This window comes from Spodoptera frugiperda, chromosome 11 (assembly GCF_023101765.2).
Source record: "Spodoptera frugiperda isolate SF20-4 chromosome 11, AGI-APGP_CSIRO_Sfru_2.0, whole genome shotgun sequence".
NCBI classification, from domain to species: domain Eukaryota; kingdom Metazoa; phylum Arthropoda; class Insecta; order Lepidoptera; family Noctuidae; genus Spodoptera; species Spodoptera frugiperda.
This window is the reverse complement of record NC_064222.1, coordinates 1,297,140-1,319,938: the sequence shown is the minus strand read 5'-3', so window position 1 is coordinate 1,319,938 and position 22,799 is coordinate 1,297,140. Positions and strand designations below refer to the sequence as shown.

Sequence of the window (22,799 nt, the reverse complement as noted above, 5' to 3'; positions counted from 1 at the left end):
GTAAAACATAAATATTGACAAAATAAAGATCTTAGGTCGAAAACGAAACAACAGCGCGTTCGGCGCTCTGATTGGCCAGCTTCCTTGAACTAACCAATCACAGCGCCGAACACGCTCTCGTTTCGATTACTTTAAACGTTACACAAGCTCATACTAAGGGTACTGGTAAATTAATCACAAGCAACGTAAAGAGGTTGAGGGATATAATTAAAACACGAAAAAACGTATTATACTATATATATTTTACAAATTAAATAATAACTAATTGCATAGTATGTACACTTTTCTATCAGTCTGCTTCTGCGTGTAATGATCCGTATCTGGAACAATGAACATATTTTCAAGTTAATAATGAGACAGACTGGCAAACGCTGACAGGTTTGAATCGGAGTAAGCGGATCGAAGTTAGAGCCAGTCCACACGGCGCGTTGCGGTGCGTTGCGTCGTTGCAACGCAAATATTTTGACGCATAGCCGGCCACACGGGCGCTGAGCCATCGCAGCGTTCTAAACATATAAAGTAGGAAAGTTTATTCTTGATAGAGAAACGACACGATAATTCGGACGTCGCTGTTTGAGTCCCAGCTCGTGTCATAGTTTATTAGAAAGTACAAGTACAAGTTTCATAAAACAGTGTGTGTTTCAAGTCCATTAAGCATATTTACACCAATTCTTTATGATATAATTCTTGTATACTTTACACGTATGTAGTAAAATTAGCAACATTAAGTATAACAGTTTTAAATAGACATCAAAATAAAATAAAAAAACGCTACTACATAAATACATACCGCTCAATCTCCCAGCCGCAGCGGCAGTCCCCTCGCGACGACGCTGCATGCGATCATGACGTAGGAACTCGAGCCCCGCGCTCGACACACTGCGCGGAGTAAATCACGCTCCGACGGTACTGCGCCTGCATTCTCTACTGATGTGTCTGCAAATATTATATTGTAATTATGTTTAATGTTTCAGGGTTTTTATCTAGATTGTGGTCGATTCTATACTCAGACTACTGAGTTTAGATTCGATGCGAGTTAATGAAATGTCCTCTCACTGTTGATCCCTCTCACTGTTGACTGTTATACAAGCTATGGTCGACAGTGAGAGTGCATGGGACGGAGTCGCTTCCTTCTGTGAACAAGTCATGTTGGCAAAGGATGTTCACGCATCAACCGCGTGACCATGCAGGACGACGGCGGCGGCTGAGGTGCGGGCGCGGGGAAGACAGCCGACGCGCGGCGAGCGGCGGCGGCGCTCTTCACTTCTTCGCAATCGGTCGACAGAACGACTCGCGTCCACATTTACAGATACAGAACACTTTTTTCTTAACCTCAAGTGTACATTAAATACTAAATAAAATACTTTGTATTATTAACAAAGGAAGTGGCTGAAAGGGAGAGGGAACGGGACGGAAAGTCCATCAGGATTTCCATCGCAAGAAAAAAATGATAAAAAGCTTCATTATATGACAATATTGATTTTCTTTTTTAAACTTTCAGCGGACAAAAGCTAAATTGATCGAAGATACCTACTTTATTTAAATAGATTTGTGAGGTATCATTCGATAATAACTATCGATAGCTATGGAAACACATTAGCTGAGTTACTAATGGTTGCAAAAATTTGAGACGTTTTGCGCAAGCTACAAGATGAGTTGCGCAAACTAAAAACATATAGCGCAAATTCTACCATCATTAGCGCAAGTAGTGTGACTCACCTAGGACTCGATTACTCCACTTGGCCTTCCCGACATGTTGCCAGGGTACTGGCGCGTCGGACGGCACGTACAGCGATACTAACGTGCTGATCACCTTGTCCACCTCCAGGTCGGTTACCTCCCATAGCATCCCTATCGCCATTGGGCTGGGGATGGAGAGAAAGTACTTTTATACGTATTGGTGTAAAATTACTGTGTATGTGAGTGGTAATAAAATATTTTTATGTCATAGAAAGGTCTTCAAAATAGAACATTTTGCTAAAGGCGTTGATTAGCGGTTATAATGAATTCATACGATCGTTATTTCAATTGGCGATTAGAACTAATAAATATTCTATTTACTGGATCGGGACGGACTTAGCGTGCTACTGGGGTTTCAGCACGAAGTAGGTTTGTTTTTAGTCGATAAAGGTCTGACACTCCCTCTCGCGTCACCTAAGGAGAGTCCATTAGATGATTTTCCTATAGTAAAAAATAAAAAGCAGTGTATGTACCAGCCAGCGATGTGTAGATGGTGGTGCGCGGCGGCGGGCGGTGCGCGCGGCGCGGGCTGCTGCAGGCGCACGGAGCCACACCCCGCCAGCAATACCAGCGCGCCCCCGCCCGCGCCCTCCACGCCCGCGCCCCCCGCGCCCCCGCCGCCCGCCGCCAGCTGGCAGCCGTCGCCGTGCCCGCAGTATCTGGGGGGAGGATATAAACGTTACTAAATGTACATAATGAACTGCAGTACTTTTCTGCCAACTTCTGTAAAAACAAGCGTTACCTTCCTATCTTCTATCCACTACTTCGCAAGCAGCTCATTCGCCAAATATGACGCACCGTAAAATAATCATCACGCACTTAGTATAATTCCTTAATAGCAACAGATAGTAACCACTAAGTGATTCAAGCCTTGCCTCAAAGAAGCTGGGGTAGCCTTTTCTACTTTCATACGTCATCAAAAAAGATTTAATTCTAAACTAGTTTTAGACGACACAAAATGAACCAGCACCCTAACTATGATAGTATAATGATGCTTTTCGTCTGATAAGTGAGAATTTTGAATGCCGAACTCGCTGTTTGATTACAGCATCATTTATAAACCAAGTCTTTGACTTGGCATTAAACGCGCAGTAATCTTAGTTACCAATAGTTAGTAGTACAAAATAATTACTATAATACTCACAAGAAAACATCAGCCTCACTGATATGCGAGATGAAGTCTGCAGGCGACGGTGCCTCACCTACATGGCCCTTCCAACCAGGACACCAGTACTCAACGAACGACGTCATACGATTCTCCATGCGATCGAGGTTCTTTTCTGTAACACAAAACATTTTATTTTAGACTTTATAACAATACAGTAACATTGAAAATTTTAATAAAAAAAGGTAATTTAAAAAACTAAAAAACCCGACTGCGTTTCTTTATAATATCAATATGAAAAAACCCTAAAACAAGAAAGTCATCATAAATTGAAGCAGTCAGGACCCATTCTAAATGTGAAGACTTAGTAAGGGCACATACGGCTGGCTTTCTAGAATGGGTCCCGACTACGGTTCTAGAATGGGTACAATTCTTAATTTCCAAATGCGAGGTTTTGAGTGAATGTCGAAAAGTTGGTTCACACGGAGGAATTCCCGCACGGCAGTATTCCCGCACGGCGGTATTCCCGCACGGAGGAATTCCCGCACGGAGGAATTCCCGCACGGAGCAATTCCCGCACGGTTGTATTCCCGCACTGCGGTATTCCCGCACAACGGTATTCCCGCACAACGGTATTCCCGCACAACGGTATTCCCGCACGGCGGTATTCCCGCACGGCGGTATTCCCGCACGGCGGTATTCCCGCACGGAGCAATTCCCGCACAGAGCAATTCCCGCACGGAGCAATTCCCGCACAGAGCAATTCCCGCACGGCGGTATTCCCGCACGGCGGTATTCCCGCACGGAGCAATTCCCGCACAGTGGTATTCCCGCGCGAAGCAATTCCCGCACGGCGTAATTCCCGCACGGAGCAATTCCCTCACGTGGCAATTCCCGCACGGAACAATTCACGCACGGCGGTATTCCCGCACAGAACAATTCCCGCACGGCGGTATTCCCGCACGACGGTATTCCCGCACGGAGCAATTCCCGCACGGCGGTATTCCCGCACTGAGGAATTCCCGCACGGAGCAATTCCCGCACGGAGCAATTCCCGCACGGAGCAATTCCCGCACGGCTGTATTCCCGCACGGCAGTATTCCCGCACAACGGTATTCCCGCACGGATGTATTCCCGCACGGCAGTATTCCCGCACGGCGGTATTCCTGCACGGCGGTATTCCCGCATGGCGGTATTCCAGCACAGGGCTATTCCCGCACGGTGGGATTCCCGCACAAAGCTATTCCCGCACGACGGTATCCCCGCATGGTTGTATTCCCGCACGACGGTATTCCCGCACGGCGGTATTCCCGCACGGCGGTATTCCCGCACAGAACAATTCCCGCACGGCGGTATTCCCGCACGGCAGTATTCCCGCACGGAGCAATTCCCGCACGGTTGTATTCCCGCACGGCGGTATTCCCGCACGGAGGAATTCCCGCACGAATAAATTCCCGCACGGAGCAATTCCCGCACGGCGGTATTCCCGCACGGAGCAATTCCCGCACAGAGCAATTCCCGCACGGAGCAATTCCCGCACGGCGGTATTCCCGCACGGAGCAATTCCCGCACGGAGCAATTCCCGCACGGTTGTATTCCCGCACGGAGCAATTCCCGCACGGCGCAATTCCCGCACGGAGCAATTCCCGCAAAGCGCAATTCCCGCACGGAGCAATTCCCACACGGATCCGAAACCCGACTTTTTCATTTTCAAATAAAGAAACGCAGGCGGGTTTTTTAGTTTTTAAATTACCTTTTTTTATTATTATTTCTTTTAGTTTCATTATTTTTATATTTTGATATATCTGGTGTCACTCTCACAGTAAATACGAATCTAACGACACCTCTCAAGCCAAAATCCATCAAGCCGTTTAGGCTGTAGAGCGTGCCAAACAGTTATACAAACATACATACATACATACTCTCGAAAAACATAACCCTCCTTCTGGCGCAGTCGGGCAAAAGTTGCAGTATAATGTATGTACATTTAGAAGTCAGGCATAAATGTAAAGAATAATGTAGATTTTTGGCTAGTTGATGTAAGTTTGAATACATTTGACCATCTTTGCACAATTTCTTTGATCAGCACATGATGTGAAATTGTAACTTATGAATGGCAGTATATCTACTTTTTATGGAATAGGAGGCAAACGAGCCGATGGATCACCTGATGGTAAGCGATCAGCGCCGCCCATATTCCTACCCGCAACATTCCTATTACATGCGATTCATACTGGCTGGAGGATCAGCCCTACTGAGCCCCATCTGTGGTGGTCTGATAGCTATTTGAGGCGCGGAACGCTCGGCGTCGCTCGCACGGGTCTGGTTCTGGTCGGGCGGCTTAGCTACCCTTGCTCGTCGTCCGCAGACCCGCACTTACAGTGGCCGGAGATCGTCCCGCGATCACCGACGCCCGAAGTGTCACGCGACGGCTGGGGCGTGAGGAGGTTTGTTCCCTCACGCGCCAAGCCTCCTCCTTAGTTATTAATTTACCTGGGTTTATAACATATCTGCCGACTTCGCACTTGGCCGCGTAGTATCCGTCGACAATATTCTTCTCGTGCACTTTATACAGGTAGTACAGAAAGTGGATGTTCTCCATGCGAGATACAGGGTGCTGGTTCAGTATAGGCAGGGTTTCCCAGGGAAATGTGTCCAGCCTCTGAAATTTATTGAGATATTATTTTGAGAGAGTGGTTCAAGATTTAACGTAAATAAGTAAGAAGTTATAAGACCTCCTCCTTTTTAAGTCGGTGATATAGTGAATACCCGCAGCTCTCTTCCCATTTTTAAATACTTAGTTATTGGAATACTTAGACGAAAAAGAAAAAAATATTTTTTAGAAATTGTTAGTAACAATTTATAAGTTTTGTTTTTATTTTTACATAATAACAGGAGCGTAGGTAGTGCTCTACGTGTACGGCTAACGCTAGCTAAAAGCAGGAGTAGGGACGGGGTGGCTTTTAGTCAGTACGAATCTGACTCTCGCTCGCCTCCCCCAAGAGGCCGGAGGAGTCATTGAATAAGTCCACTTCCCCCTTCCCCCCCCCCACGATAGGAAACATATATCTAAGTAACAATCGAAATTATAATTTTCGTAATGTTTTTAACTCACCTCATCAACAATAAGGATAACGGGATGCCTCTTAGCCTTCTTCAAACCTGTCCATTCATCACCATCCTTGACTACTGAAGCAGTTTGAGAAAACGCCTTGATACCATCGACTAAACTAAAATGATGTAACTTCTCAAAGCTCTTTGACAAACACTTCAAACAGAGTTCGTTTAAAAATCGAAACTCCTTGGTGCAACTGCCACATTCTGGATTCAAAACTTGTCTGACATCTTCAGTGTTGCCATGTTCAGTCAATATTCTTCGGATACAGGATTTAATTTGTTGTGATTGCAACACTGGACTGCATTCTATTAGGTTGTAGAGTAAGATTTTTTGTTTTTGTGTTAGCCTGATGAAACTGTGGAAGGAATATTTAAAACACATTAATATTGTATTAAAGTTAGATTTAATTTTTACTAAGATTTATTCTTACGATTATATTGAGATATGACTCGTATTTGATTTTTCTTCTGAAGATTTTTAAATTTCTAGATAATCGTAGCAGTTTAGTCGATATTAAGACTACTGATTTGATTTCTATACGAAAATAGATATTCAATTTCAATTAGCAAAAGGCGAACCTTTAAAATAAATCAGGTGTTCTGTCACTCACCCCCAATCCAATATAGCATTGTCGACCAATTTGACGATCTTCTCCTTCCAGCTCTTGTCCATTAGTTTACCAGTCAGCAAGCACCCCCAGCCGCCCAGCCACTCCTTGTCCATCACATTTATCACACTCTGTAAGCGAGATCAAACAAATATAATAGTAGACTATGTCGTAACTATTAACTATAGCATTGATACACCACTAGTTGCAGAAAGAAACTGAACACGCAACGTTACTTATTATTATGACACGCCACGCCTTTTATCCCCGAAGGGATAGGCAGAGTGCACATTAGGGCAATATACACACACTTATCACCATTTGTGTTGTTAGTCCCATATAATAGGGAGTGAGCCTATTGCCACATACGGGGCCCATTTCCAAACTCCGTGCTACTACTGAGAAATTTTGTTTTTTTAAGGTTCGGCGTTTTCGACGATTCGGCATTCAAAGCAAACATTTATTATTTTTAAACGTGTAAAAATCTCAGACAATATTTCTTCGCCGGTCTTTTCTCCTATATTTTTCTATTCTCGTACACATCACACCCAATCACCCAGTGCAGGAATCGAACTCGTGACATATCACACAGTGCGTAACCAATTGCCTAGCCAACTGTCATTTGTAGATTTGTTTTTTGTATTGAATGCAGGAGGACTCCAGGATCATTTAAATTTAAACCATAATGTAATGAAAATAAGGTATGTTTACCTTCATCCGCAAGTCGATGTCCTCCCGCCTGCTCCAATAGTTCTGTACAAGGCGCTTGTTGTTCAGAAACTGAGCGTTGTCTATAGTCTTGTAGTTCTCGTCCAATATTGAGAATAACTCGGTAAATAGAGGCTTTTCTCCTTCTGAAATTAATAAAAGGTTAACATTTTAGCGTAGTCGTGTAAGCACAAAGGCCCAAATTCCCAATCTTCCCAATTCCCGAATCCCCAACAATCCTTAAATTCCTAATACCCAATAGCCCGGTAATGCACTTGTAACGCCTCTGGTCTTTTGGTTGTTCACGAGTGGCGTCGATTGCTTACCATCAGGTGATCCGTCTGCTCTGCACTGCGGGTTTATAACATAAAAAAAACAGCTAAGCAAAGGATTTTGGCTTCAACTCCAATTAAATCATCTTAGGTCTTATGTTTTTCGGCTTACTCACGTAATACTTACTCGACTAGTTTCAACCCATACTAGGCTCATATTCATGAGCAGCATTCCGCGACACACGCTACAGTAGCAGTACAGTACAGTAGCAGTAGTAGTGCTATAGTAGCAGCGCGACAGTCGCTGTCTTCCTAATTAATTTAGTATTTATTTATTTATTTGAATAGAACGGTACAAGCCAATGACACTATTCAACACCTTACAAAAATTTAACAATATAAAAATCAGAAAATTAATATAAATATTAATTATTAAATATTCATTCATCCATCTCTTTCGCATTCCAACAAAAATAATCTTCTTTCACTCGAAAACACGTCACACTCCGGCTTTGAATCCAGGAATCGGTTTAAAAGTTTCATAGTGCGCGGTAACGGAGACTTAGCCCTACTGACTGTTCTGCAAGATGGTATAGCAAACAACTGGTGCTTTCTGTTGCGACAGTAATTGTCAGGAGCAAAAATTCTGAGCAACTCATTATGCAATTCAGGTATGGTAAACGTCTCAGTATGTCCCACGAAAGTTATAATATGTTAGGTCTTATTTACCTTTAGTAACATTAGCAGGTACATGCACCGTCATAGGGCCCAGCCCAGCGTCCTCCAGGTAGTCATTGGTGAACATACTCAGGTACAAAGAGTCCACCTCTGTCCTATACTCCGGGAGCGGCTTCAAGTTCTCATTGGGGTTGTAGGGAACAGTCAATTGGATTATGGTCCATTCTGGAATTAGATAATATAATAAAAAAATATTATTATAAATACTTCTAGAGACATTAAATTTGTGAAGTGTGGCTATGCTTCGGCACAAATAAGCCGGTTCGACTGGAATGATACCACCACGGCCTCACTGAAAACCAAATTACTCCTATCCCAACCCAATTCCCCAACAACCCTTAAATTCCTAAACCCAAAAGGCCAGCAACGCATTTGTAACGCCTCTGGTGTTTCGGGTGTCCACGGGTGGCGGCGATTGCTTGCCATCAGGTAATCCGTCTGCTCGTTTACGCTCGTTTATTTAATGAAACATATATTAGAACCTTTTGTATGAACTATCTGTTAGATTTCAGATACTTATATGAGAGTGTTAGAACAGACCCATGAATTTATTTCTGTAATTTCTATACCAACAAACCATAGAATGAATAAGCAAATCATACTAAAAATAAATCATTTAATATGAGAAGTGTAGTGACCTAATTTCATTCACCATCAGTTTAAAATAAAACTGAGACGACGAAATATTTGTGTGACACGTAACTCTTGCATGACTGCACCAAATTAGATAACTGCTGTTTTTGGCGTATTCGTCATTGTCATGTTCGTAATTCGTATGGATGATGAAATTCGTCATCTTTCTCGGAAAATTCGGGATTAACTTCTAATCTATAATTACTGAATTTATCAAGAGTAATTAATTTGTTTGTACTAAATAAAAACTATGATAATGATTTGTGCTTGTAAAACACCCATAATTATAATTTGTGCTTGTAAATGCACTCATAATTTTATTATGATTAGTGTTTGTAAATGCACCCATAATTTTGATTTGTACTTGTAAAAGCACCCTTAATTATGATTTGTGCTTGTAAACCTATAACATAAATGAGAATCCTAGTATGACATAGTAAACCTATAACATAAAAGAGAATCCTAGTATGATGTTTGAGGTCATGTAAAAAATAGGCTCTGAAACTACTACCTACATAGATTTTACATATTTATACAGTTTACTTTTCAGGAAGGAATAGGAAAGAGTATGTTTTATCCTGATATATCCCATAGGAGTTAAACTTTATTTTCATGCAGGCGATATTATAGTCCCGAAGCCAGTTAAAAATAAACTTTACTACAATACCTTTAGGTAACTCTTTCAGTATCTTCTGAAAGTTGTCGACATTGTTCTCCTTCGAGAAATGAAGGTATCTCTTATGGAATGGCACCTCCTTGTCTATTGCTAGAGTTTGCAACACATTGCTAATGTTGTCTGTGCCTTCTGATAGTAGATCTAGGAGCTTCTTCTCTTTCTTTGGTCTGGAAAGTCAAAATAATATTTTTTTTTTTATGTAGTGACAGAATGTGAAAGATCTAGCTTAGAAGTATGTACTGTATTAAATCAATAGACCTCGGTAGTCATAGTTAATCTTCAAAAGAAGCTAGGGTTCTTAGATTTTACTTCAAAATGCTACTGATAGTATAATCAGACTATGTCTATTTACTCTATTTGATTTTAGTCCAATAATACTAGATTAGATTCAACCTCTTGTCTGCCGGTTGATATTAGACACTAGAATATACATAGTGCCTCTTGTAATCTGTGTTCCGACAATACAAATTAATACAGAAATCTGAATTAGTTGAGACATTCCCAATATATGTTCAAACATTTGATTCTACCTAGTTCTAACTGGTTCAGTAAAATTCATCATTTATACCCTATGCGCTGTAACAAGGTGCGGCTGACAGATTCAGTAACGTTTCGTATCACTCTTGAAAGTTGCTGCGATTTAAAAATTATGCCTTAGTATTTTAACTGTATCACATTCGTATTATGTTATATCATTCGGAAGTGTAGTTAATTAAATTAAATCCAACCGGAATGTTCTAGTCTTTAAATAAAATCTAATGAAATCAAAAATAAAGTAAAGTGTTATGCGTATAACGTAAATCCATAGTCGTGTTTAGTGATGGGATGTACTGCTACGATGGATAGGTAGTCGATGTTTTTTTAGATTGACTCTAATCTATAATTACTGAATTTATCAAGTATCAATTATCAATTTGAATATAAAACGAAAATCATGCGTCGTTCAATTATCACTCTTAAAAAACCTTTAATTATGTGGGTAAATCTACTGTAGACGCGGCTCTCTCTGCCCGAACCACAGTGACTTTATCAGAGCACAAATATATAGTAGACATTTCCGGCGCCTTTGATAATGCGTGGTGGTACTTAATCTGAAAGATCGTGGTTGCTTTAGTAACATATACAAACTAATATACACTTATATTCTTCACGGTTCTGTAAAACTGAAACTCTGAAACACCTCAGGGCTCGGTCATAAAATATTTATTTTGACAAGTATATACACGTAGTTACACTGCACAACTAAATAACACACATTTAATAAAAAAATTAAAGAGAATTAAATGTATGCTGCGAGTATCGATAGCGATAAAAAAAGATTTTTCTAATGTCCATCCCTAAAGAGAGACGTCAACGTCATACTGGCATCTGTCAGCCGCACCTTGTTATAGCGCAAAGGGTATAATATTCAATACAAGATGATGAATAATCTTCGACAACTCAGTGTCTAGTCAATGACTTATAACAAAAGAAATACTTACATAGGATTAGCATCTATCATGTGTTGGACAGGCTCTATGTAACTTGTGATCTTGTGCAATTTGTTACCTGAAACATTAAGAAAAACATATTTACCTATAATTAAAAACAAAAAGAACATTGCCGCAGTCTAGGATTTTCTCCTATGTCGTGGGTGCGTTTACAAACATACAAGTTCACATACACATGACATCCAGACACAAAACAACATTTTGTGGATCACACAAAGAGTTGCTACGTGCGGGAATCGAACCCGCGACACGTTGCACGGCAACCAGTTGCCTAATCACCGCGCCAACCGTGCGAATATGGTAGGCATTACTTATTAGAATATTTAAAATAAACATACCAGCGGCCTTCAACTGCTCATCTCTATAAACAGCCATGGTCCTCAAAGACGCTGAAGCTGCCTCACTCAAATGGAATGCGCAGCCGACGTCATCACTACTCGCTAGACATTCCTCAGCCATAAGTTTCCTACCACCTTGAATAAAGAATAAATAATTATCACAACTACATCATAAAAGAATGGAAACAAAGGCCTTTTGTGTACAACCACTAATAAATTACTCCATTACACTGTTTACTTATTTCCTATAGATTAATCACTTCATTGGGCAATAATAAAAATATTTATTTTATTAAATTGTTTATACAAAACTTACTTTGATAATTCGGTCCGTTAGGAGTTGAAGGCACATCGTTCACATATTTATTCAATATGTTTTTGAATAACGGTTTTGTAAAGTTAATTTCATTTGTAAATACATCGAAGTCTTCCATTTTTACAACACTTTATTCACTTTTTATACTTAAAATTAAAATCTTCGCAAATAAATGTTTACATTAAATTCAAATTTGACATAACGAATTTGAGTTCCATGTTTTAATTCATGTGATAACGAATGTGCCACACGTTTTCTCTTTCATTCACTGGAACATGACAGAGATACAAGATACATTCTTGCTAAAATATAAAAATGTTTGATACTTGGAACGCGCTCCATCGAAATCCGTTAGGTTGTGCGTTCCATTTTATGAAGAATACGCGTCCTGTACATTTTTGATACAACAAAAAATAAAAAACTTGGTAGAGATAGAAAAAATATATCTGAATATCATTGGCGGCATACATTTTTAATTAATTTCAAATAGCTAGTAATTGTAACTAAAACGATGTATCAACATTTCAAGAAATGCGTGCTGATTCATTATAATTTCTTTTATGGATTTCTGTCGAACTTTCTACTCGTGGTATAATGAGTTACAAACGTAAGAATATTAATAAGATACGTAGGGTAGGCAGCTAGCTAGCGCCATTGGTATTCTGTTTTATTATTCAAACAGCATTCTGTCGAGTTACTTATTGCTGCATACCTATAATACTGTTATGTAAACTACAAACTGGGTCTTAAGCTATTGACCACAATTATTTAATAAAAATAAAAACGAAACTATTGTGGTAAATACGTAATTTTAGCTTGTAGACAGTTTAGAAATGTATTACACTACATGATTGGTGTCGTATTGCGAGTTCGATTCTCGTACGGGATAGTGATTGACCAATTGTTATTTCGGTCGGTGAGATTTGGGATTATGCTCGTTATTTTAAAATTTTAGCAGTACATACTGACACTTAATGTGAGATGATTCGTTCATGAGGACAAAAACATCTGTCGGTTTTATTTTGTAATGCGCATAAAACCGGTATTCTATGTTAAAACTAGAACAAGCTATGCTAATAACAAAGAATTTTAAATTACCAAAGTGTTTGCAAACTCTGCATTAATTAGGCAATGCTTTGTATAATTATTCAAACTAGAATTTTATTAATTCTGAAGGGCGCAAGGTAAGATTTTTGTATATTAAAAGACCACAAATATTTTACAACTTTTATTTCAAAATAAACATAAACAATGCGCAAATTAGTTAACCGTCAATTTGCCACATTACAATATTACCGACTTTCACGTCGTAAGCAATTATACTCTTGGTAAGTAGGGTAAAATAAAAGTTTCTAAAGATTTTTTAAGTTAAAAATAACTGAAAGTGGTTACACTTATATTGACTAACAAAAATGCTCCTTAAAAATAGTACAAAAAATATTAGTGGCACTGTTAAACATTCTACAAAACCATACAAAATGTGTAGCAGAACGCAGAATATTTTCGTAACTTGTGCAAATATAAGGCACAAAAATGTATAAATTTATAGCCGAACAACAAATATGGCCGAAAAACTTGAATACAATTCATTATGCTTATATCAAAAAGTGCCTAATAATATAATTACTGATATAAATAAAGAGGTAAACTTGAGTATATGTGATGGAAATGCAAACAGTGGACGTCGTTTGCATTTACTGACAACTCGAACACGTAAGGTTTACTATTTTCAAAAAAATAAAGGATACAATACTGATGAATAATACATGACAGTGTCTAAAAAATACATAAAGTAATACAGTAAGCTATGAGGCTTAACAGCGAGTCATCGGTCAGCAAATAGAGCGAAAGTGCGCCCCAAGTGCTTGGTGTGTTTATATCTAAAAATGCCTAAAACATAGGCATAGTGTATAGTTTATTTTACGCATACCAGCGGGTATCATGACCCAATTGCTAAGCCTCATGTAAACAACGATAATATGCTAAACTGTAAACATGCCGCGAACGCAGTTTCATGAAACTTAATGCTATGCAAAACAGCATTACAAAATCAGGTAATATCTGATAAATTCATTATCGCTGTTCATTAGCACAAAACAATTGACTTTTAATAGGATATGTTACTTTTATTATGCTTCTACATATAACAAAATTTACCTAAACATATTTATCTTTATCACATATGATTATTGCATACAGTCAAAGTTTTGCAACTAGTGCAGGAAATCTGTTTTCGCGGCACGCCCACAGCGCCATTTAGTTTTTGTTCAGTGCAGAAAAAAGTACTGAACAAAGCAACAGTTTTGCTATAGTAATTTAAGCAAAAAGCATTTAAAATATCACTTAATTTTTAACACATTTCTACTTAACGATAACACAAAAATAAACTATTCGAATGAATTCAACATGTTTAGAAATATTTTCGTTATCTATTACGATATCTCGTAAATCACATAGGAAGTCTGAAGACGAAAACGTTAATAAATTCTGAGAGCTATCTAACTAGTTAGTGTTTCCGTGGTAAGTTTAGTTCATTATATAAATCTTGTATACCAAAGTGTTATTCACAAACAACAAATCTCGTACTAAACTTTGTGTTACTGAATAACTACTAAATATTATGTATAAAACCTACTAATTCATAAATATTAATTGAATACAAAGGCATTCGTCGATATGACTCGAAGGCACATTTTTCAAAACAAAAGTTAGGATTTAACCTTCGCGGTTCTCCATCACACGTACGTTATAAAGTTAATTTGCATGTCTACGTAACAAACGCGATCTACCGCATGTCTCTATAACATTCTACGTGAAATAAACTCTTAATTGATTTCTCCAAGCACCTCAACTACTATAAATACATCTCTCAATAACGCTAACCCTATACCATACCACTTTTTAATAATATTAAACGTGATTAATAATCTACTAGTAAATCTAACGTTTTATAAATATTTTACATTATAATAAAAAAAAACTTTATTGTATACACCTATTATTGCCCTCTTCGATATACATTTAGTAGTGTCGATCTCTACTAAACATTAGCGTATAAATAAATAAATAGGTATATACACTTGACTTACTTAAGATAACGGAAAAACGCTCGATCATATCGTGATTCGCAAGATTAAAGATTATGCATGCTTATCAAATTTATCTTATTTACAAATTCAGTGTAGATCGAGAGAAAAAAGGCCTTGAAATCTATCACATTTAAGTTAGGGATACTTAACAGGCAATAGCCAACAAAAGAAACTACTGCAAACTTGATAAACAGCAAATACTGTCATTTCCAGATGAAGGAATTAAGTAGCCGTTGTATTATGCGAATTACTGTTGCATTTATTCGAGTGTACGCGTCCGTCTTCGCTCAAATGAACATATAGCGTAGGCGTTTATACACTTGGCAATGCACGACCTCACAACACGCTTAATTTATTCCATCTCGCACAATCGCACCGGTATCATACCCCCGCAAAACTAGTTCAAATTAATAAGTGTTTAAGATGCGTGGGGCCGGACGAAATATCATAAAACTTAAAAATATATAAAATGATCACATACATAAAGAGTTCCGAAAACTAAACTGTGGCACCCAGAAAATGGAAGTATAATAACAATCTGAGTGTCGATCAAGACATATTGTTGATGCCCACTCTTTTGCTCAAAGGAGTTGCATCGAGGATCCTTTCGTTTGCTTTGTCTTCCTCCCTGAAGTGAATCCGTGTGATCACAATGTCCCCTGTACTGAGAGTTTGTGAACCAACCTCTGTTTTCTTAGTTTCATTGAGATCATTGCACTTGACTTCATCAGAATTGGAATTATGGCATCTGCAGCTACAGCTTTTCCTATCAGGCTCTCCTAAGTTCAAAATTTGGCTTAGATTGGACCAATCCTTATTTTTGAGCAATGGCAGTGTCTGTTCCATTGTTTGTGAGAATTTATCCTCCAACTCTCCACTGAGGGGGGCGACCGCCGACAGAATGGCTTCGAGACGGTTGATTTTCTCAACTTTATCCATGTTTGTGTCTGACAGTATTTCATCCATCATTTGCATAGATTCTGTGAGACTTGGTGGTTGTGTGGAGTGTGGGGATGATATTGGGTCAGATGGGTTGGATTCCAGGCTGGCCATTTCATTTTCTCTTTCATCGTCATCAGAGTCAGAATCTTTATCATGTCCAATAGCTTCAAGTTTCTCCAATTTCTTGGATATCTTGTGACAACCTTTCAATTTTTCTTTTTCCTCTTCAGTGAGCTCAATGTATCTGAGTAGTCTGATCTCTCTGTTACTGAGCACAATATTTTTGGTTGTCTCTGCCAGTTTTTGCTTCAACTCACCAACTTCTGTGTTAATTTTTCTTTGCCTTTTTCGCAATTTAACTTCAGTTGGTTGAATGTGCATGAATACTTGTTCATTGCTCAGTTCTTCAAACAGCTGCTGATTCTCTGGTTTAATATTACTGGACATGTATGCATAAATAGCTGGGTTTACTAAGGACAGGACATCAGAGGCAGAGTAAATGATCATATCTTTTGTCAATGGTCTCCTTGCCCAGTAGCGTTGGTCCCTGCGGTACACATTTTTCAATTGTTCCTTCATGGGATTCATAGGAGCATTGTACAATTCACATAAAGCATTGAGACTTAGATTCTTGACTTTGTAAACAGGCACACCCTGTTGTTGCAATTGTAGCACAGCATGCGCTGCTTGAGTGTCAAAAACATTCTTCAAAACAATCTCAAATTGATTGTGTAAATTGACTGAATCATTCCTACAGTCATGTATAATTTTAACTACATTTTCACTCTCTAATAGTTCCTTAATTTTACCCTCCACAACCATGCCTGGACATGCCATTATATCTAGTATGTACACTTCACCATTCATGGTGGCTATTTGACATAATGTCAATACTCCTTTGAGGCCAAGGTTTATACCTTCACAATCAAATGAGACAATGTTCTTAGCATTACGCTTGGGTACCATAATGCTTTCAATCAGGGTAGCACATTCCCTGACATTAGCTATGACAGTTGTGCACTGGAGCACCTTCTGACGCCACGCCTCACCCATTAAATTATTCCTTAAACTTGGAGTTCCATTTGTTTCCTCAGCACTTCGAGCATTCAAATGATTATTTACTCTGTCACGAACCATGTTTTCTGCCAAATTCTTTATGACAATAGAATTAATTCTTTGTTTAAGAGTCTGGTTGGCAATGTTAGCTTGCGGTCCTCGGGGAGATTCTATAGGACTGAGTATTCTGTTGTTTGCTGGGCTCTTTTTGCCATCTGATGGAGTCGGACTCTCTACTGGAGGGGGAATCGGGGATACGGGTTTCTCCTCAACCACAGGCTTTGGTACATCAGTCTTTGCTTTTGTTTTCGAGTTAAGATACATAACAGGTATTTTTGGTTTACTAATTAGTGTGACCAAGTTTGATTGAACATGGAATGAATCTGAAAATATCTTTAAGAACGCGCTCAAATCAGCGGGAGACTTGAACATCTGATACCAATACTCTTGTGGAAAACGTGATACTATTAAATGGAAGAGCTGGTCTACCATCACAGGCCCTTTGGCCTCAATACACTGTGCAACATAGTCTAACAACTGTTGGGCAGTGTCTGTGTTAATATTAGCTACAGGTAGATTGTGGAATTGTTCAGAATTTGTGTGTGCGTTACCTCTCCTATGATTCTCACTGACTAGAACGACGTTGTCATCGATGATCTGGAAGGTGTCCGGGTGCTTCAGGAGGAAGTCCTTGAACTCCTTGATCCTCTGACCGGAGATGTGACGCACCTGCGGGGAGGCCTGGCTCCTGTGCCCTAGGAGGCTTTTGATTGGCACCTCTGTGCCCTCGCCGTACTGGACCATCTTGCCGGCGAAGTACTCCTTCGCTTCCTCGATGTAGTCGTTGTTGGACGAGGCGCCAGCCCCACAAGGATGCTTCTGGAACGTGTTGATATCAACATAGTCCCCGTCTATGCTGAACAACGCCGGGTATTGAGCCAGGAACTTCTTTAAGCCCGACTGCGACCCGCCAGCAATCTGTCGCATCTCCTTGGTGAATCCTTTGGCACCAAACTGGCAGGAAAGATCGTGCAACGTGCGCGGCTCGCCTTTGTCGAGCAGGCGTTCCACAAAGAACAACAGAGTAAGGTTCCTAGCGAGCTCATATTCCATTGATTCCATTTCCCTGCAGTTGGTGCCAATGTGTTTAACTTAAACTAAATTTTTTCTACGTATATGTGTCACCCACAACACCATGAAATTTTTCTTTTCTATCCGCACCTGTACCATAGACTAATGATGAAAGTGAAGTGCTGATAGATAACTAATAGATATCAAAACAAACTACTAAAAGTTCTTGACATTTTTGTGAAATTCAAACAAATTACATAACATTTACTGAAATATGACATTATCGATTTTTATAATCTTGATTACAGCTATATGTTTGATAACTAGCGTATAGTAGTAAATAACTAAGATCCTTTAGACTTATAACGTGAATGATGCATTATTACGTATAATTATTCACAATAATTTTATATGGTTAGCTTATTTGTAAAATATTGTCAGTATCTAGAATTCATATCAGCATTTTTAGTATTTTAGTTAACTACTTGCTGATCCACGTACATCACTGAGGCATAGAGTAAGTGGCCTGCTTTTTCTTAACGGTACAAATGCATGACGAAGATTCAACACCATTAGGCTCAAATTGTATTTAAGTAACTTTAAAAAATATTTCTCATTAATATTTATAGCTATGAATATTTTCTATTTTAAATAATTATTTTATTTAATAAAGATTGTTTTTTTAATCGACATGTTTTAAAGCGTACTCGATATCATATTTCTAAACGTTAAACAAATGTCAATTTGACATCTGATATGTTGAACTGATTCTGTGGTGTTTCGTGTTTTCTGGTTTCTGGTTGCTGTAATCAGTAATAATTAGTGGTATTTCTTTTCATTTATAATTCCACGAATCATAATTAGTGCAGCGCCGTAAATAACGGTATTCTTTAACCATATCCTACAATAACAACATCATGGTAAGTAGTTTTTATAAGCGTTTCTGAACACGGAAACTGAGACACCCACTTTTCAATTGAATCGGTGTTTTGCCTGATTAAGCCGAGTTAAGATTGAGGGTCGCTCCTCGGAAACTAGATATAAGAATAATTTACTCATATAATATGTGTAAATTTGTTTCTAATTGGACATAATAGGAAAAATGGTTATCAAGAGATTCTGAGTAATTGTATAAGTAAAATGTTGTCAGTAAGTGCCACTGACAACATTTTTGTATCCTTAAGGGTATACGTATGTGGTATGTGGACATAAGAGTATGTGGTATGAGGAGTTAACTCTACAGATTATCCTATATAACCACTAAAACACTACTTTTATTCTTTTCAGTTGGTACTAGTACTTGGTGATCTGCACATTCCTCATCGCTGCAGCAGCTTGCCCCTGAAGTTCAAGAAGCTGCTGTTACCAGGCAGAATACAACACATCCTGTGTACCGGCAACCTTTGTACAAAGGAGTCCTATGATTATTTGAAGACTTTAGCTAGTGATGTCCATGTTGTTAGAGGAGATTTTGATGAGGTTTGTTTAAAAAGTTTTTATTATACTTATAAAAAACTACTTTCTTATTTTTTTCTTAATTATTCTCTTTTATTTTAAACTAGCTGACCCGGCAATCTTCATATCACCTCAAACTTTTTTCTCACATTTTAGACCTGCCCTGGAATTTCACAATAATTCAAGAAAAAAATTGGCCATATCCATCCTGCCATTCTCGAGTTTAGCAATATTAACAAATGGCAATTGATTTTTATATTTAGATATAGTGGTGTAATACGAATTCTAGTGCTTTTTCTCAACCATTACAACTCCTAAGCTAGCATCACATTAGATATAAAAAATAAATGTACTTTCCATATTTTCCCCTACCCCTATCCCATTTATTACATGACACAATTTGTATAGCAATTAGATATTCACTATACTTATTGACCTGTCTAAAACATTACTTTCAGATCTCAACATATCCAGAACAGAAAGTGATCACCGTAGGCCAGTTCCGTATTGGTCTCATTCATGGTCACCAGATAGTGCCGTGGGGTGACGAAGAGTCCCTCGCACTGGTGCAGAGGCAGCTGGACGTAGACATCCTCATATCAGGCCACACACATCGGTTCGAGGCGTACGAGCATGAGAACAAGTTCTATATCAACCCTGGATCTGCTACTGGAGCCTTCACACCTCTCTACCAGTAATATTGCATTTATTAATAATTATCTAGAGCTATTTATTCATACTTAGAAGTCAACCTTATCAAATGTCAAATTGAAGTGAAAACATTCCTATAGTTTGTTCAGTATTCAATTATAGTATTATTTCAATCCTAGTTATTACTATAATATCTAAACAACCTAAATATTGTGACTTCATAAGTAGCGATCTCATAAAGAAATTCTAGAATCTAACATTTCTGACATTTCGGGCTTTTTGTGTATTGTTTTAATGTCTTTTACCATATCCATAGGTCCTTAAGGCCTTTTTCTAGAAAACTTTATCAAAATTAGTTCAGTAATTTAGGCAGACTATACACTATTTCATGTGACTGTATACCAAAAATTTTTTAGAAGTGTATTAATACACTGCTTTTTTAATATTTTCAGTATTTTTGCACAAAACTAATTGAAACTAGTATTTATATGTGTTTTTTGTTGTTACAGAGAAACAATCCCATCATTCGTGTTGATGGACATCCAAAGTTCGACAGTGGTGACATATGTATACAAACTACTCGGCGATGAAGTCAAAGTGGAAAGGATTGAGTATAAGAAAGCCTAACCATTAATTAGGTCATTGTAAAATAGCTGTAATTATAATTATTAAAGATTCTATTTTTAATTGTCTATAATATGTATAGTGTCCAAACAACAATGTATTAACTAGTATATATTTTGTTTTATACCGATTAAGTTGTGAGTGGTAAGTTGATCTTGCCATTTACGACTCGCACGCCATCTATAATGTAATGTACAAGAGAGTCACGTATTATTTGTCAATTAGATCTGTAACCTTAGTACCAGTTCACATACATAAGTCCTTTGTATGGGGATTTGGAAGATGGGTCTTAAATGTTTCATTGTATTTATATTTTAACAGGTATATGTATGTATAGGCGTAATATTTTTTGAGGGGGGAAAATCATCTAAAACTTTTTCCCGTCTTGGATAAAGCGAGAGGGAGTGTCAGACAGACTCTACTGACTAAAAGACATTTACTTCAAGCCGGAGTTTCGGTAACCCGCAAAGTTATCCGTCGGATTAGCCTTTACCTTTCGGAGATTAAAAAAAAAAAATGTAACTGTGACTACATACATTTATTATGCATACCTAAGTGATCGAAGTTATAAAATTTTATAATATGGCCGCTGTTTTTATTTATAAAAAGCATGTTATACCACAAAGATAAGCAATTTATCGGAATTATTTACTTGTGTATGTAAAGTTACATGTTGAATAGTAATAGCCACATATTATAAAATACTTTTTAATAAAATATTTTTATGTTTAATTATTTGTTTTTATTTTATAACTACTTACAACCGAAGAGACTGCTCTATTTCGGTTAGTATGAGTATGAGTTTGCTGTACGTTAACGTTTCGTTACAAAAAAGCGTGTTCGGCGCTCTGATTGGTTGGTTTAATCGTGCCGGCCAATACGGGACTGTTCCAAACGGTTAATAAATGATGTAGGTATCTAGTAATCCATTCTGAAATATCGTTACGTCACCCAGAGTCGGATTAAACCTAGAGGGCGCCCTAGACAAGCACCTCACAGGTGCTTCTAATTTTCCGCCATTCTTTGGCCAATTTGCGCTCTGTAAGTTTGCGCCTAAGTACTCTCCTAGTTTGTCTTAGGAATAATACGGCTCTGGCCGCCAATAAGACGTAACTACTACTACTGAACATTAGCACTTGACAACATTAGCGTTTGAACACAGGCATATTAAATAGCACGAAGACGAAGCGACTCTTATAGCCTTTTGTCTATCGCCTCTTATTACAATAACATAATTAAAATAACTGGTGGTTAAACGTTGCCCGCGCGCTAAGATTTTCTCTTTTCTCATAGATGTGTTTACAAACATACCTATAAGTTCAAATACACCCAGACCCGAAATAACAATTTGTGGATCACACAAAGAGTTGCTCCCGTGCGGGAATCGAACCCGTGGTAGATCGATGAAGGAAAGGCGTAATATAATGGAAGGGATTATCATTTTAAAGATATAACGCATAAGATTTGAGGTCAAGCATGAAACAAACATTAATAAAAATTAAAAAGTAAACAATAATTTTACAATCAAAAAACAATCTTATCTTTTAATTCTTATAGTTCAAAATTGCTTGAAACAATAAAGTAACTGCACTCGTACCTACTTGGAGCAAGGTCTGAAAGTTCATTGACCTCTGGTTACGTAATGTTGCTAGAGCTAAAATATGTGTAATTGCAATAATGTCACCTTATCGTTATCATGGAGGTCGGAGGTTGCATTTTGAATGGCTGTGTTTAACATTAATTATTAATATAGTTTGTTTAATAAAATTATGTAGTTTAGTTACCAACTTAAATAAAAAATGAATTTAAACTGATTTTGTGATAAAACTGGAAAGGCTTTTTTGTACAGCAAGCCAAATTATACGACGAGGCGTGTAGATAGTGTTAGTGTGTTTAAGATAAACATGCAAATCTGAAAAACTTAAATTAAAAAGCTCTATATCAGATATTTTATCTGACAAGGGAATCGAATCCGGTACCTCTTGCTACGTAGACTCCTAGACGAACTTGAGAACCTTGAAAAAAAAACAAAATCATTAATAAACATTTCAACCCAGACACAACAATAACTAACACAAAAAAAGAAACATCCAATTTGATACAGCCGTTCAGGAGTTACGTGCAGACAAACATTTCGGCGATACAAACAATTTGGTTTACAAACACAAAC

At 38.2% G+C, this 22,799-nt stretch overlaps 3 protein-coding genes across 3 annotated transcripts; 1 reads left to right on the top strand and 2 right to left on the bottom strand.

Moving 5' to 3' along the window:
- Nucleotides 1–221: 221 nt before the first annotated feature.
- Nucleotides 222–11,936, bottom strand: LOC118275160 (uncharacterized). The gene is made up of 14 exons (XM_050697008.1): nt 11,742–11,936; nt 11,426–11,560; nt 11,079–11,145; nt 9,589–9,764; nt 8,280–8,453; nt 7,282–7,424; nt 6,574–6,701; nt 5,961–6,318; nt 5,339–5,507; nt 2,885–3,020; nt 2,214–2,399; nt 1,720–1,865; nt 791–936; nt 222–320 (listed from the first exon to the last, which is right to left on the bottom strand). Exons 1-13 carry the CDS (start codon nt 11,857–11,859, stop codon nt 794–796), a joined length of 2,079 nt encoding a protein of 692 aa, XP_050552965.1. The 5' UTR covers nt 11,860–11,936; the 3' UTR covers nt 222–320; nt 791–793.
- A 1,020-nt stretch (nt 11,937–12,956) lies between these two features.
- On the bottom strand, nt 12,957–18,149 carry LOC118275159 (egalitarian protein homolog). The gene has a single exon (XM_035593027.2). The coding sequence runs from the start codon at nt 17,948–17,950 to the stop codon at nt 15,380–15,382; it is 2,571 nt and encodes an 856-aa protein (XP_035448920.1). The 5' UTR covers nt 17,951–18,149; the 3' UTR covers nt 12,957–15,379.
- Nucleotides 18,150–18,648: 499 nt separating this feature from the next.
- On the top strand, nt 18,649–21,361 carry LOC118275161 (vacuolar protein sorting-associated protein 29). The gene is made up of 4 exons (XM_035593029.2): nt 18,649–18,819; nt 19,187–19,378; nt 19,813–20,048; nt 20,515–21,361. Exons 1-4 carry the CDS (start codon nt 18,817–18,819, stop codon nt 20,630–20,632), a joined length of 549 nt encoding a protein of 182 aa, XP_035448922.1. The 5' UTR covers nt 18,649–18,816; the 3' UTR covers nt 20,633–21,361.
- The last annotated feature ends 1,438 nt before the right edge of the window (nt 21,362–22,799 follow it).